The sequence below is a fragment of the Acipenser ruthenus genome, chromosome 4 (assembly GCF_902713425.1).
Source record: "Acipenser ruthenus chromosome 4, fAciRut3.2 maternal haplotype, whole genome shotgun sequence".
Taxonomy (NCBI): Eukaryota; Metazoa; Chordata; class Actinopteri; order Acipenseriformes; family Acipenseridae; genus Acipenser; species Acipenser ruthenus.
This window is the reverse complement of record NC_081192.1, coordinates 22,076,409-22,092,025: the sequence shown is the minus strand read 5'-3', so window position 1 is coordinate 22,092,025 and position 15,617 is coordinate 22,076,409. Positions and strand designations below refer to the sequence as shown.

The window sequence follows — 15,617 nt, the reverse complement described above, 5'->3', positions numbered from 1 at the left end:
CCAGATTTTAAGGAAGGTGTTTCATATGCAGCAGTGTGGAGTAGTGGTTAGGGCTCTGGACTCTTGACCGGAGGGTCATGGGTTCAAACCCAGGTGGGGAACACTGCTGCTGTACCCTTGAGTAAGGTACTTTACCTAGATTGCTCCAGTAAAAACCCAACTGTATAAATGGGTAATTATATGTAAAAAATAATGTGATATCTTGTAACAATTGTAAGTTGCCCTTATCCAGCAGTTGCCCTGGATAAGGGCAACTGCTAAGAAATAAATAATAATATTTAACCTTTAAATATATGTTTGCTGCTTGGTAAGCTAAATTACTGATGCAATAATTGTGTTGTTTCTTTTGGTTGCTCAGCTATGTTTGTGGTGCTTTGATGGTATGTGTGTATGGGTGAAAAAACGATCTACTGGATCAAACCCATTCTATTGCTCATTTGTAAATGAATGTGCATGTACTTACTGTTACAATGTCTATAAACTACTAATTAACTGGGGACATTTTCACACCAATTAGCGAATGATGTCTGACACATTATCTTGCACATTAGTGGCAAAGCACAAGAAAATCACACTTTTTTAAATTAGTTCCTGCAAAATGTTTATTTAAAATGTGTGTAGAAAAAAACACTATTTACAGCATTCATTCACTCTATTCAACCGTCTAGACACTAAGCAGTCAGCATACCAACCATACATTATACATTCAAATATATAAAAATATAAAACAAAATGGACATTATCCTATAAAAAGCCGAACAAACAAAACACTTTACAAAGGCACTTGACAGGGTATTACTTTTTTGAGTGCTGTAACACAGTTATTGCATTTTGCTTGTGCAGTTATAATATGCATTAAAATACTTTAATTCTCCCAACCCTTCCAATTTGCACTTGTCCCCAATACAGCAAACGGTTTGAAGAAATTCCATCTGCTAAAAACTATACAAATATATGGTTTGTGCACCAGGAATGTTTAACCATACAATCTTTATAAGGCACAAATGGAATAAAAAGTTTCCAAAACAAGATCTTCGTCGCCATCGCAACTTTAATCCTAGTATGGATGAAGTTCAAAACGTCAGGATAATGATACAGGGCATACCACAAAATGAACCCCAAAAGTACATTTACAGTACAGATCATAAGGCACTTTGCAAAAAAGTTAGTTTGCGCTGAGTTGAATGTACGATAATACAAAGCAATACTGTTCACCTGAAATGTTCAGGCAGAAACTGATGGACTCAGTCTGTATGTTGAAATGAATGGAATTTTAAGGCCAAAAAGTTTATTTAAAAATATTTCCTCCATTGGAGTAGTATAAGTCTCTGTTGTTGTGCTACAGCTCAGTGCACTACACAGCAACCAGATTCCTCGTGTTTGTGAAGAAGCGACATTCTGGAGAAGGTTTTGGAGCAGTTCTTGCATTGATATTTTTTCACATCGGAATGGGTCTGTAGATGAGCTCTGAGGTTGGATCTGTCTGCAAACGCTCTGCTGCAATGTGGGCAAGAGAAAGGCTTCTCTCCTGCAATACAGAAAGGTACTTTGTTAAACCTTGTTTTAAGAGATCATTTTTGGATACAAACATCAAACATTATTTTAGACACTAGCTTATTAATGAAGAAAATTTTATTTTTCTGGTATGGGTGACATAAACTACATGATAGAGTGTGAAATGTCTGTTAATTTAACAGGTGCATTCCAGTTGCCTGCACTCCACACCATTGGTGCCCTTTGATATACTTGTATGGTCCCTAACAAGTAATAGGAATATGATTTGTGTGTTCTAATACTTGAAATGTTTAATAAATGTTCTTTTCAAGCATTAAAAATAAAAATACACAACATATGCACAGTCCAATGTTCTAGAGCACGGATTTAGTTATGGGTGGGAGCATATGCACAGAACCATCTATGATATTCCATTAACTGTTTGATCTGTGCAAGTACTCACAGGAAGTCACATTCCTTTCCTGTCTCAAGTGATATTTTTCTTAAAGACGCCTTAACCACTACAGCTTCAGTTTCATATAGTTTTTTTTTGTATTTATTTGCATTTATAGTGCTTTTTATACAGTAGTATATCAAAACACTGTACAGTACATAGTAGAAAATCAAACCACAATACATGCATACATAGATAAATATAGTTACATACACACACAATAATAATAATAATAATAATAATAATAATAATAATAATAATAATAATAATAATGCAATATAAAAGTTACATTAAAACCCACTAAGACAAGAAAGCTATTTTATAAAAGTAAGCTTTCAGTCTTGACTTAAAAACTGTAATGGTCCCAGCTTCCCTGACATATATAACAGTAGCACGTCATTAAAACAACTTTTGTTGTTGTTGTTGTAAAGAGTAAATATAATTATTGTCTAATACTATTGTTTTTAAATATAGATTGTCTTACCAGTATGTGTTCGGATGTGTCCCTGCAGCAGCCAGGGTCTGGAGAAAGCTTTGCCACATATTTTGCAGACACAAGGCAAAGTGTGGGTCCTGATGTGCATCTTTAGGGCTCCCAGGCTCACATACTCCTTCTCGCAGTATTTACAGCTGAAAGATTTCCTTGTCTGGGCGTCACAGTGCAACTGCTTGTGTTTGAGCAGTCCGGAGTATGTAGAGTAGGACTTGCTGCACAAGCTACATTGAAACTTCTCCGCTTCCACGGAATGTGAGTCTGACATTTTGGTGTGCATTCTCTCATCCTCGTCGCTTATGGGGCTTTCAGAGCCGCTGTGATCTTTTGAAGAAGTGTCAGATGCGGGAGGCGGGCTGACCCGTCCAAGAGACGAGGGGTATCCAGAGATTGGCGACAGGTCGTCTGGTAATGGGGATAACGGGAGGCTGCTAGTAGTCCATACTGTGATAGGGTTGTATACTGAACTCAGGATATCTGGTTGTGGGATAACAGGCACAGGGTAACCCTTGTACAAATACGGTGAAATGAAGACTGAAAGACAAGAAGAAATGCATGAATGTTAGGACCCCTAGGACTGTTCAAATGGTTTATAAGTTAACAAGTTTGAATTGATCCAATTGTTTAACCAAACAGTGCATTTGAACATTTCACAATGTATAATCGTATATAACCTTGCAAATCTAAAATGAAAACCCTGTTCACGTTTTTTTTTTAAAAAAAGTAGAATCAGAATATGCTGATGTTGTCGTAAGAAAACAATGCATTTCAAACAAGTCATGAAGTCAAATGAATTACTTAAAAGATGCTAATGTTGTTTCCAAACATGGAACTTTAAAACTGCACAATCTCTTTATCGTGCCAATACTTGTAAACCGTATAACATTCATGATGCCACTCACACTTATTGTAATCGACAATATACATTTTTTTTTTTTTTTTTTTTTTTTACCTGTGTGGTTGTCCAGTTCACTGTAATTTGGCTTCTTAGCTGAGTTAAAATGTTTCTTAACAAGGAACGAGCGTGGCATTTTGCCAGATAAATTATATAATAAAAGTCTTGAGAAAATTGTATAAATATAACGGTCCCCAGTTCTTCGCAGAGCGCAAGAAACCACTGCAGCCTCACTAGATCCTATTGCACAGTCCGCGAGAGTAACATATCATGCAGTACAAGCTGTAGTGGCAGTATAGCAAATCTCAGTTTAGAGCAGTAAATACCCTCTGTCAGGTGCAGGGGGTTGGCAACACCCCCTATAATTTACATATTGCCCTCCCCCTCATCCAATGAAAATTACTTTTCTAATAGTTACTGGGAGGAGTTAAGAGCACCTTCAAGCGAGACAGGTGTTTGGGAAGAAGTGTTCAGTGAAAGAAAAAGCAACGGGTGTTGTTCCTGTTGAGACTTGTTGCAAGAAAGTGGGCTATTCTGAAAAGGCATTCCAATGTAATCTTTGGAATGTTCAAATTGTACCAAATTTGCTTTTTGTTGCAGTGTTAGAGTACAGTACAATAGGCCTTCAGGAACCCGTCAATGGTGTCAGAATAATCAGGCCAATTTAACTAAATAAAAAACGTTATTAACGTTTTTTTTTTTTTTTTTATGGTCCCATGTAAAAAAACAAAAACAAAAAAAAAAGATTTAAAAAATAAATAGGCCTGTTGTTGACACCAATTAAAGTTACTATTTAAGAGTATAATTTATTATTTAAAACATTCAAGATATCACTGAAATATTTTTGTGATACTACCGTTACCATTGTATTATCTCTTTCAGCACTGCAGACCTAAAGTATAGTTTTCAGTGTAAGTTGGGTACATTGTAACCAAACTCAATAATTAAATAAATAAACATAAGGTTATGCAACAGATCGTAAACACATTTTAGTATTTATATAGACCTACAAAGGGTTTATTCTCTAACATTATTTTGTCTAATGCATTTGTATGTTTAATTCCTAAACCTTTTGTTTTATAGTGTACACTTTCGGTAAAGTTACTTCGTGCCGCAAGTTTTTATGTGTGTGTGTGTGTGTGTGTGTGTGTGTGTGTGTGTGTTTGTGTGTGTGTGTGTGTGTTCTTTTTTCTTCTTCTTTGTTTTACTATAAAAAACAATGCTTTTAACAGGTGGAAAGTGAGTTCCCGACATTAGAGAAAGACGCTCCCGCTCTTTTCTGGCATCTCCTGAGCGATTGCGCTCCAGTGCTCTTTGGTTTTCAGCATCCACTATCAGACAAGTGGCTCTTAGAACATGTTTAGATGTTTTTTTTTGTTTTTTTTTTCAGTCGTGATTGTGGCTGCTGTGCTAGTTCAAACTACATAACAAAGTTCTACCAGAAGAAAACGAGAAAAAAAAAACAGCAACAAAAAAACCCCAGTTATTTTTAGGACCAACAATTGAATTGGAGGATTTCAGTCTGAACTCTTATACTTCTGTATTGCTATAGAAACGTAAATAAAATAAATAAACAAGTTTTATTTGCAGTTCACTGAAATCGTGTCACATTATTTTATAGCATATGAATGTAGAAACTACCAAAATATGTTGCAATTTGATAAAGCATTTTTCAGTACGCCTGATTGTCTGCTATTCGTTTACTTAGTATGTGATTGCTATAGTATGAATCACATGTGTAGCAGCATATTCACCGCAATATAACTTTTACCATTTATAACTATAATCCAGTATAACTGAAGTGATATTTTGTTATGTCAACTCCATCTGGAGTCCTTTTATTTTGCGTTCCGTAGATATGTCTCTTGTTGCTAAGGGCCTTGAAAAGATATGTGGCTGTTTTCTACTGGATAACAATCTGTGTCTAGTTTCGTTGTCTATTTGTGTTTTGTTAATTTTCCTGTATGTACGTATGTATTCAGACGAATTTAATTAAATATGTGGATATTTTTGTGGTCCTTGCACTTCTTTTAAAGGGCTGTTCTGTTGTGTATGCTTACAATGCCACCTAGTGGATAAAAACAAAATGTCAGGCTCTCAGAATCAACATTACCTATTACGATAATCCATCTGATATTTTGAACAACTTGAAAGCGGACACCGGGTAAAGTATTTAGCACCTCATAATCACATGCAATCAGAATTTAGAGATGTAATTGCTGACAATTCTTAGTCCATTCTGTACAACTAAAGTAATTTGTAAATATTTAAACTCCCCTCAGTAAGGTCATTTAAAATCTAGCAGTAAATCTCAGTAAAAATACAGTAAAGAACAGGGAAGCATGGTTAAGCATAACTAAAAAAAAAAAAAAAGGTGAATTGATAGTATAAGCAAGGGGATTCATGATAAACTACAATTTACAACAATATACTTTTGTATGGGTAAGAGGTTAACCTACAACTTCAAGCTCTGTTAATAGAACTAATTAAGCAAATCAGGAGATTATCTATTTTCCCCAAAATGATGTTTTGTTATTTATTCATCATTTATTTCTTAGCAGACTCCCTTACCCAGGGTGACTTACAGTTGTATACAAACAATACATATCAAGAATTACAGTACAGTTAAGAGCAAGATACAAAATACAATGACTTCGGTCCTAATAAGAGCAAATACATAACACAGTACAATTTGATATCAGGGCAGTTCAAGAGCAGATAACAGAGTTGATAGTTACATCAGGGTTAGATACGAGTGCAGGTGAAATACAAAATACTACAGATTTGGTTAAGTGCAGGATTAAATACAGTATATTAAACAGGGAGCAGATAAGTGCAAGTTAAAGTGCATTAAATGAGGAGGTGAGGGAGGAGAAGACGGTGAAGGTAGCAGAGTCTATAGAGAGTTGGGAGAAGGAGTTGATAGGAGGGAGGTGAGAGAAAGCGGTGGAGGCAAGGACAGAGGGGGAGAGAGAGTGGAGGTTACAGCAGAAGGTGACAGTGGGGGTAGGTGGATTAGGGAGAGAGGAGAGAGACAGAGAAAAATAGATTAAATAGTGATCAGAAAGGTCCAGAGGGGTGACAGAGAGGGTGGAGGGGCAGCAGGCCCTGGAGAAGGTGAGGTCCAGTTGACGGCCAGCTTTGTGGGTAGGAGGGGCTAGAGAGAGAGAAGTTGAAGGAGTGAAGGAGAGGAAGGAATCCGGCAGAGTGTGTGGGGTTGGAGAGATGGATATTGAAATCACCCAACGGGACAGTTGGGATAGACAGAGAGGGGAGGGAGGAGAGGAGATAATCGAGTTCATCGAGAAGATTAGCAAGAGGTCCAGGTTATACCTTAACATTGTAATTTTTATTTTAAAACTTTTTATTATGGCACCTATTTTTGGTGGTCCAGTTGCTACTGTGGCTCTGTTTGAGTAGGTAGTATAATAAATAAGCTTATGTGGGCTGCAGTAATGAATAAAGAGATAGCTTTGCATTGCAATTATCTCACTAAGCAATACACACCTTCCATTGTAAACCATTTGCACAGCACTGTAAATGCACCTTACTTCAGTAAATCAATCATTTAAGTCCTTTGTATAGGGGGCTGATCTCATGGTTGCACAGTAAAGCTTTAGATATGTCTGTTTATTGTTAACACGTGCCTATCAGGTTTATTTAAAAGATGTTGGTTGGGTTGAGATTGGAAAGGCAAATTATGTAATTTTCTAAACATGTTCACTCTTTTGCCAAATACCCCAAGAACATACAGTAAGTGTTTATCTCATGCCTGGCTTCTTAGTCTCACATCTTTTACACCACTAGTTAGCAGGGGTCCTATTTTATCCTAATCCAATTTTACAAGGCTTTCTACCTATTGTGAGCCACCCCTGGATAATGAATCTCATAGACCTGGCTGGAGAGCTCACCACAGGCCTACTCTGGCCACCATTCATTAGGACATAGTTGTGTCAGGATTCCTTCAGGGGCACAGCCTCTGGGAATAGGAATGCCCTCAAAGACGCCACGTGATGTGAACAGAAGTAATATTTTATGGTGGTGTTTTTATGGGAATAAGTGATTTTTGAGACTAGAGAGCAATTTTATTTCAGATATAGAAGTGGGGTGTGCTAATAACAGAAGTGGTCACATTTGAATATTTGAATTCTTGTGAACCCCTATCAAAACTGGTTATTGTTTACTGTTTGTTCCAGCTACAAAAAAACAAAAACACTGCATTACTGTGGCAGCACTTTAAAAATGTTGCATATAAGATAAATAAAAATGAATTATACCAACCCCAGTTGACTAACTCAAAAAGAAAAGGTACTGTAATTCAAAATCCTATTTAAATACAGTACCTACCACCATCTCCTGCACTCTCTTCTTGCTTGCTTAAGAAACACTAGATGGCACTGTGCAGCTGTGAATAGCTCAGAAACAGCACTTTCCCATACACATTTATCAATGTTACAGGTTCAATGGAAAGTAGATGATGCCGCATGTTACACTTTGACTGGTGCTCTGGGTTCACAACTCAAACCATTATGTAGTTGTAGTTTAAGGGTGGCCAATCAATCCAGAGTAGAACAGTTTTTGGCTGTTGGATTCATTATGTCGTAGTGTAATGTCTGACTGTGGAGCAAAAGGCAACAAAGGAAGCTTTCATATAGATTCTTAACTATGGCTATTTGTCCCGTTTACATTTTTACAACAGTAAATGTGCATTTTTTTGTTTTTTTGTTTTGTTTTGGTTTACCATGCTTTCTGTTGTCTTTATTGTTCATTTATTATGTTTTACTACCATTAATATATTCTATAAAGAAAAGAAAAAAAAAAAACGTACAAAATGTTGTGTGACCCTTGGACAAGGGGTTAGGATAGGATTATCAGACACCATCCAGTATTTATTGGAAACTCCAGATCAAGCTCATCTCTGTTCAGGCTAGTCTAATAATACGGTCAAATGGTTGACTTTGAGTGACAGGTTGTTTCTGCCGCACTTCCTGGCATGCTGCAGTATTAGGGTAGACAATTTCCTTTACTGTGCTAGAACTGATCAAGAAAGAAATTAATGAAGCTCCTTTTTTTGCATGGCAGATTGATTAAACAATGGGTTTGTAGTTGTGCCTCATGATTTAGCAGATGATGATTTTACTGGATTTATAAATGAACATAAAATAAAAAAAAAAAAAACATTCTTTACCAATTTGTTTTCTGCTTTCTTCCCTTTATATCAAAATTCATCACATATCTAACTTAGCACCTATATATTGGGGTGCCAAAAAGGAATATATATATATATATATATATATATATATATATATATATATATATATATATATATATATATATCTTTTGTACAGCGGTATCGGCGCTATGCTTTAGTGCGAGAGGTACCGGGTTCATGCCCGCCCACCACCTGTGTGTGGATTGCCTCGCCCTGTGTGATGCGCCTGCCTGCGTTAACCTATTTCGCTACACTGGTGTCAGAAGTGGACGCAGGTTCTACCTCGGAGCCTCTTTATAATAAAGAACTGTTGGTTGCAAATACCATTCTTTTCACCAATCAAAGTTTGGCTTACTGCAATGCAGCAAGCAAAGACAAACTTGTGGAATACAAATAATTCTGATTCAATAGAGAGGATTTTGTTCTTGGTCTACATTCGAACAGTTCTGCTTTCTACAGGATATCATCACACAACAAAGAAGGGCCATGGGTTTGAGCTGGGGTTTACTAAGAGACTTTCTGGACTTTAGTTTGTTTGGTTTAGTAATTGCAATGGCATTGTAAATAATTCATTGATTGTTTTGAATAAAGCAGGATTGCTTTGTTCAGTACATGGCATCTGTGTTGTGTATTTATTCTGACCTTGTTTTTTGGTGCAGATTATTTGATTTTGAACAATTATCATTCCTATAATCCTGGCTTAATTAATTTAAAATGTAATGTTTTTTTTGGCACCATAGTATAGGTTACTATATATATATATAGGAAGAAAAAGGTTTTTTTTTGCATGTGCACAAGGTTTGAGTGGTTACAAAATTATGTAGTTTACCTTTGCTTTGTAATAATTGCTTTCACTTAATTGTGAAATTCAGATCTTGAGGTTTGTGGCTAGAATATGAAACAAAGATTTCTTTGAAGAGATTATTGCAAGTCCAGCTCCGGGCTGAACTGAGGTTCAATGAGCTTCTGAAGGTACTGTTGTGCTTGATGTCTTCTTCAGCAGGAGATTTAGATACAAGATCAATGGGGCCCTGTGCACAGGTGGGAGGCAAGCTAAAAAGTGGCCTGTCGTTTGAAGAATAAATGGTCTTCCAATGACTGACTATAGGCCAATGCCCCAAGGGAAAACCCAAGGGAAAACCTTCTAATCCAAACCATTGCATCCTATGTCCTTGCCAACTGAATTATGTTGCCTTTTATGGGCAAATAATAAATTGAACTGCAACATCAAAAGAGCTTCTGTTTTATTTAACCTTTATTTATCCAAGTATAAATCCCATTGATGTTACCGTCGGTCTTGGATTCATGCAGGCAGCCATTGCACCAATGCTACAAATAACTTGTGCACAACACAAGGTAAGTTAAATGTTTGTTCCCTTAAAAGCACAATCTTTTCAGACCTTCTGACAGTCATGAGAATATTGTCAAATACTGTAATTCCACAGAACAATACTTTGTTAGAAAGACTAGGGCCAGAATACTAAACAATCGGACGCATTGAATTAATAAGGACAGAAAACCTGCATGCTTTGTTTGGGCAACACAAATCTTCATGGCATTAACTGAAGTTCACAATGACATGCTGTGGAGGCAGCAAGTTTCCAGGGAGGTTCTGTCACATCTGAAATTGTGTGCGACTAAATTCAGTCTCCCAAAGCTAAGTAAATTAGGGATGGTGATGTCAGTTGAGGATTAATTTGAGCTTGTGTCTAGGGCATGCATTAAAAAGGCACATTAAAAACCAAGAAGATTTTGTAGGCGACTACACATATTCCAAAGGGTTATGCTTCACCAGCTGACCATTATGGTATTCTAAAATGTGTCTTTCTGATTATAGTTTTAGCGAAAGTGATAAATGAAGCAGGTATAAATTAGATGTCAGGGGAGTATAAAAAACATGCTGTGCAAAGGAGGTACCCGAGGGAAACAAACAGTGTTTTCTGTAAAAAAATATACCAGCCAAAGAATGCATTTGAACTGAAGTACATTTTTCTATAATTCTGGTTGTAAAATGTGACCTATGCTTATTTCTTTCTTTATTTTTTGGTTTACTCGTGAGCACTCATCAGTCTTCTGATAGTGGGCTGAATATTAAAATGTTTCTGTTTATTTCTCCTTCATTACTAACCTTGAAGGATAAAAGTCTGCTCCGGGGTATTTAGCAGAACTCTCCGATTGCCTCTGAAATGTTTTCTGCTGGGGAGCCCCATCTGTGAAACAATCCAGGACTATGGTACCCAAAGGGAATTCCTCACCATAATGATTTGCTCTAACAATGTATGTAGCACATCCAGTAATCTCAGCTAATGCAAAGAAATTGACAGCAGTAAAAACAATATATAAGCTACGCTTTCCGTAGAGTCCTGAATTTAAGTGCTGGAAAAGAACAAGCCACAGGAAACACAATGAAGCAATAGCAAAATGTCCATAGAGGGCACTGTTGAAGCCCATATGTGCATATCACATATTAACTCAAAATAAATCAAAATATAGGCAACAGTTTTATTTTGTTTATATATGAATATATTTTTGTAGTAGGATCAGTTATGCTAAGTCAGTAACATACATCCACAGCCACAGCATGTTAAAGTATACAGCATGTACAGAACAAGAAATGGCAATGGAATGTTTAATCACAGTTTGATAAGCTGTTCTCCAAAAATATGCAGAAATGTAGAACTTATTCTAAATAACGTTAATATGTGTTTTTTCAGATATATGCAAAAATGTAAGTGTGATATACAGATAGACAGATGTGCAGACAGGCAGACATCCCCATATATACCCAGAATCTAATACTCTTAAAGGGTACATAAGGACCTTTTTATTTTATTGTGTTACACTTTTAAATTGCATTCCCTGCCTCAAGATGGCTTCTCATGTACCTGCATGGACCTCTCAGAACTACATTTCCCATCATCCTCCTGCTCACATATGTAACTGAGATGGATTTACCAAAAAAAAAAAAAAATTAAAACAATACACACACCTTACATAAACAATTGTAGCAACACATGGGAACATGTAACACAATCAAATAAAAAGGTCCTTAAGTACCCTTTAATATCGTATACTAAATAATGTTAACATCAAATGGGTTCTTAATTGGATAAGGGGCTTTCCAGATATATGGTAAAATGTAAACTGTACAACCGCCTCCACTATATCCCTGTCAATGTATCTTTGCTAATTTGTATACACAGGGGGTACACCCAACTTGGTTCTTTACTTAAATCAGATTGGGATAATTCACCTCATCACAATCCAGTGATCACTACTGATCAGGTGTTTAATGAGTCCAGGGCCCTTGCTTCTAGGGTTTAAGCACTTTGTAACATCTGTTGCTTAGGTTTATTGGGGTGAAAAGGTGATTAGTGTAACAGTTGCTCTGTTGCTCTTCTTGATCAGTAAGTCGATTGCAGCAGTGAGGCCACATTCTACTAGAGAGAGAGAGAGAGAGAGAGAGAGAGAGAGAGAGAGAGAGAGAGAGAGAGAGAGAGAGAGAGAGAGAGAGAGAGAGAATGTTAGGGGAAAATCAGCTCCACTATTAATGTGACAATGTTGCAGGGCAACGAGAGATCCTCATTTATGTAATTTATTGCATGTTTATTTTCCACTATTAAATGTATACTTATTTATTATTATTTTCTTAAATGAGGATCTTTCATTGCCCTGTAGCACTTTCCCCCACCTTTTAGGGGCCTACCTCGGTCACTGCTTCTCTTACTCTCGGTACCTAGCAGGAGCCCTTCCAAAATTGTGCCGACTGGTCGCGGCTGCAGATATCCCCAAACTGGTTGATGCTCCCTTACATTTGTGGGAACGGTACTTAGATTATCTGGTTGGGTCACCGGTTGGACCACCTCATGATACAGGATACATGGACGGCGGTGATTCTTATGTAAGGTGCGTTACGTACCATCTGCTCCCTCAACTTGTACACTGGTCATCCTGGCTGCATAGGAGCTATAACAATGTAAGGGACTCTCTCCCATCTATCTTATAACTTGACTTTTGATCAATGGCTGAAGTCTGCAACAATACCCGGCCACCAGCCAATAGGGGTGCATCCTTAGCAGTCTTATCATACCAGTCTTATCATATTTATAAATATTGTCCTGTTGCTATTCGCGCAAGACTGGCGTAGTCGGACTATATTTTCTATCGCCTGAAGGTGTTGGACTGTGGTCCTCCTTAGGAGCTTAAATACTGATCCTGGGAGTTGAATGCGTCCACTTTAAAAGATAAGAGTTATATTGCGGAAGGTTAGAACAATAATTGATGACGTAAGAGAAACGTGTGGTTAAGAGAAACTGAAGACAATTTTTGTTTGTTATTAAGACTGCTCTCTCCCTGTGCCCTCCACGCACCTGATGTAGGGTTTTTAGTGTTTTGTAGTGAGGGAGGATTTCATTGGGGTTTTAACTATTAGCACCTTTTTAATAGTTTTTTTTCCCCCCTTTTTACTGTTCACGGAGTATCAGAGTGTCCAGCTGCGAGTGTACTTTCATCACCATATCAGTACGACCTCTCTGGGCCTGGACTGAACATAAGAAGGAGCCAGACTTTACCATTCCTGAGCCCTGTGTTATATTGTGGACTTTTTGTCTGCCTTTTGATATTGGCAGAAGGTGCCGGTGCAGGGCAGGTGCAGGACAGGCGTGGCCCGCAATACAGGGCATCAGGCACAGATGTTTTTAGGGAATTGTTTTAAATTTGGATTGATTGTTTCTTCCATTTTTTAAAAACTTTTTAGTGCACTGATGATGCACACATTGTTTAAATAAAATGATTTAATGTTAAACCTGTTGTTTGTCCCCTTGTATGTTGCAGGTCCCATTGGAGTCACTCCTCAGCCAAGAGGTTATAGAAAGCACTGACCCCCTAAGCTTGTTAAACCTACAGTGGGAGCTTGATTGGTTCTGGCATTTACCATCCCGGTTACAACAAGACCTACAGATATATTCTCCCTGGGAACCCCGAGGTGGTGGTGTTGGGGGTATAAGTGACGGATTGCACAATGACAATACTAGGAAATGAACAACAGTCTATGAGTATGGTGACGGGGGTTAAAGATCCACCAATCCAAGATGAAATGCATGCCGAAGATGAATGTGGCCAAACACACAGGTAACCCACCTGGTGAGATGCAGGAGGAGCCAGGCCCAGAGGCCCCCTCACTGTGCCCGGAGCCTTCAGGTGCTGCAAGCATCCTTGACTGATCCCACAGCCTTGATTTATCAATCTTGGAGTCTTAACACAGATATCAGTCACACAGTTTGATACACTGCACACTATTCTTAGTGGAGATAAATAATTTTGTTTTATAAAATAAAATCTACTTATCCCTGCAATGATTGTTTTTATAAACTTCTTATCATGATCCAAATTGAAGCATTTGTGTCCATCCATGCAAGGCTGTTCATCCATGTTGCTGGCTGTAAAAATAAGCAATTACTATATTAGTGTTGTTGATATTGCCTTGTAATGCATGTTTTACTTATCAATACTAACTATTATGCAGTAACACAGAGCAGAGGGGTTCCTAGGTCATTTTTATTGGTAGAAGGGGGTTGCAGTACGCAAAGTTTGAGAACAGCTGTTATTGAGTGTTTGATGCCTGGTTTAAAAAGTTCTCCTATGACAGGACATGTTTTTTTCAGATGAGACTCAAGTTCATTAGGCAATTTATATAGTTTATATTTAGGCTTGCTACTTTTCGATATTAATCGGTAAAGCTCGTTAAGCATCGAATTCCCCAAAAATATGAGTTTGACTGAAATAAATTTATATACGACAAACATTGGTAAAACCATTCGCTATTTTTTATTTTCTTACCAAAAATAATCATTTAGAAATCCTCTCTAGTTTGTGTAGTTTTTATACTGCTGTCTGTCCCGTCTCAGTTCCGCTCTGAATGGCTGAAGGTAGTTTCAACCTGCTCTGACAGATCTCGTTGACTGAAGCAGTGCTAGAATGCTCTCATTTGTTTAAATGACAGTCAGTCATCAAGACCTGCACCGACTGTGCACTTTCATTTGCCAGCTACAGCGCCTGTCATTCAAAGCGCCTACTTTGAAATTAGCGGGTTAAGGTGTACGTAAGCTTTTGCTTTAGGTATACGGTGACAGTTACTAGTTTGATTTGAAAATGGGGCGCAAGAGGAAAACACTTAATGAATATTGTGCACAATACCCTGACCGATGGCTGAAGTCTCCACGGCAGGACGAAGCGGGCCAGTCTGCCTTGGATTCCAGTGACTTCTGTGCAAGTTAGTTTTGTTCAGCTGTCTAATGTTTTATTCTGTGCATATTATTTTTACTCAAAATTTATGCTATAAAAGTCTGTGTACACTTTTATATGCTGCGTTTTCTACGGTTTATTTGAGACAATTTTTTCATTTGTGTAGGATTTTTATTTTTACAAGGTATACAGTAGCTCTGCTGTGATCAATGTTATTTCAATTAGAATGTTGGTAACCATGTTTTTGTTGCATGTTGAATATGATAAGGGGTTTCGTTAAATGAAATGTTTTTCATTTGCATAAAAAGTCTGTTTTTTAAGATCGATTTCACCCATATAAAGATCGATAAAACGGTCAATTCTTTCAAAAATAAATGTCGATATTAATCGTCGATTTGGCAAAAAGAAAAATTGAATAGTAGCAGGCCTATTTATATTAGATTTACAAATAATTGTCTCAAGTGGAAGTTTTGGGAATTATTTTTCTAAAACAAAGAAACCAAGATTGAAAAAATGTTAATTATCAGCTTGTTTTAAGACCTATTTATTATTATTATTATTATTATTATTATTATGGGGATTGAACCCATGACCCTCTGGTCAAGAGTCCAGAGCCCTAACCACTACTCCACACTGCTGCCCTTATTTTCTTTTTAGTGTTGTACTTTTTTTCTTTCATAACATGGGGAAGCTTGACAATGGATTGTCTAGAATAGAGAAAATACTGTGATGGGAATAAACAGCAACTGTCAGTAACATTTCATTGTCAACTACCTTCTATTTTAAATGAACACACAATTGCTGTATATGAACACATATTATCAAT

The 15,617-nt window shown here is 37.2% G+C and overlaps 1 protein-coding gene across 1 annotated transcript; it reads right to left on the bottom strand.

Moving 5' to 3' along the window:
- Window positions 1-575: 575 nt before the first annotated feature.
- On the bottom strand, window positions 576-3,642 carry LOC117399868 (zinc finger protein SNAI2-like). Its single transcript, XM_033999284.3, has 3 exons — window positions 3,394-3,642; window positions 2,433-2,975; window positions 576-1,528 (listed from the first exon to the last, which is right to left on the bottom strand). The coding sequence occupies exons 1-3, from the start codon at window positions 3,470-3,472 to the stop codon at window positions 1,347-1,349; spliced, it is 804 nt and encodes a 267-aa protein (XP_033855175.1). The 5' UTR covers window positions 3,473-3,642; the 3' UTR covers window positions 576-1,346.
- Between the last annotated feature and the right edge of the window lie 11,975 nt (window positions 3,643-15,617).

Bases quoted from the DNA above. Each gene is read 5' to 3' on its own strand.
- LOC117399868 (XM_033999284.3), bottom strand. From the start codon at position 3,472: ATGCCACGCTCGTTCCTTGTTAAGAAACATTTTAACTCAGCTAAGAAG. The intron at 2,976-3,393 runs GTAAAAAAAAAA...CTTGTCTTTCAG, and splicing joins TGAACTGGACAACCACACAG to TCTTCATTTCACCGTATTTG. The intron at 1,529-2,432 runs GTAAGACAATCT...TCTGTATTGCAG, and splicing joins ACACATCCGAACACATACTG to GAGAGAAGCCTTTCTCTTGC.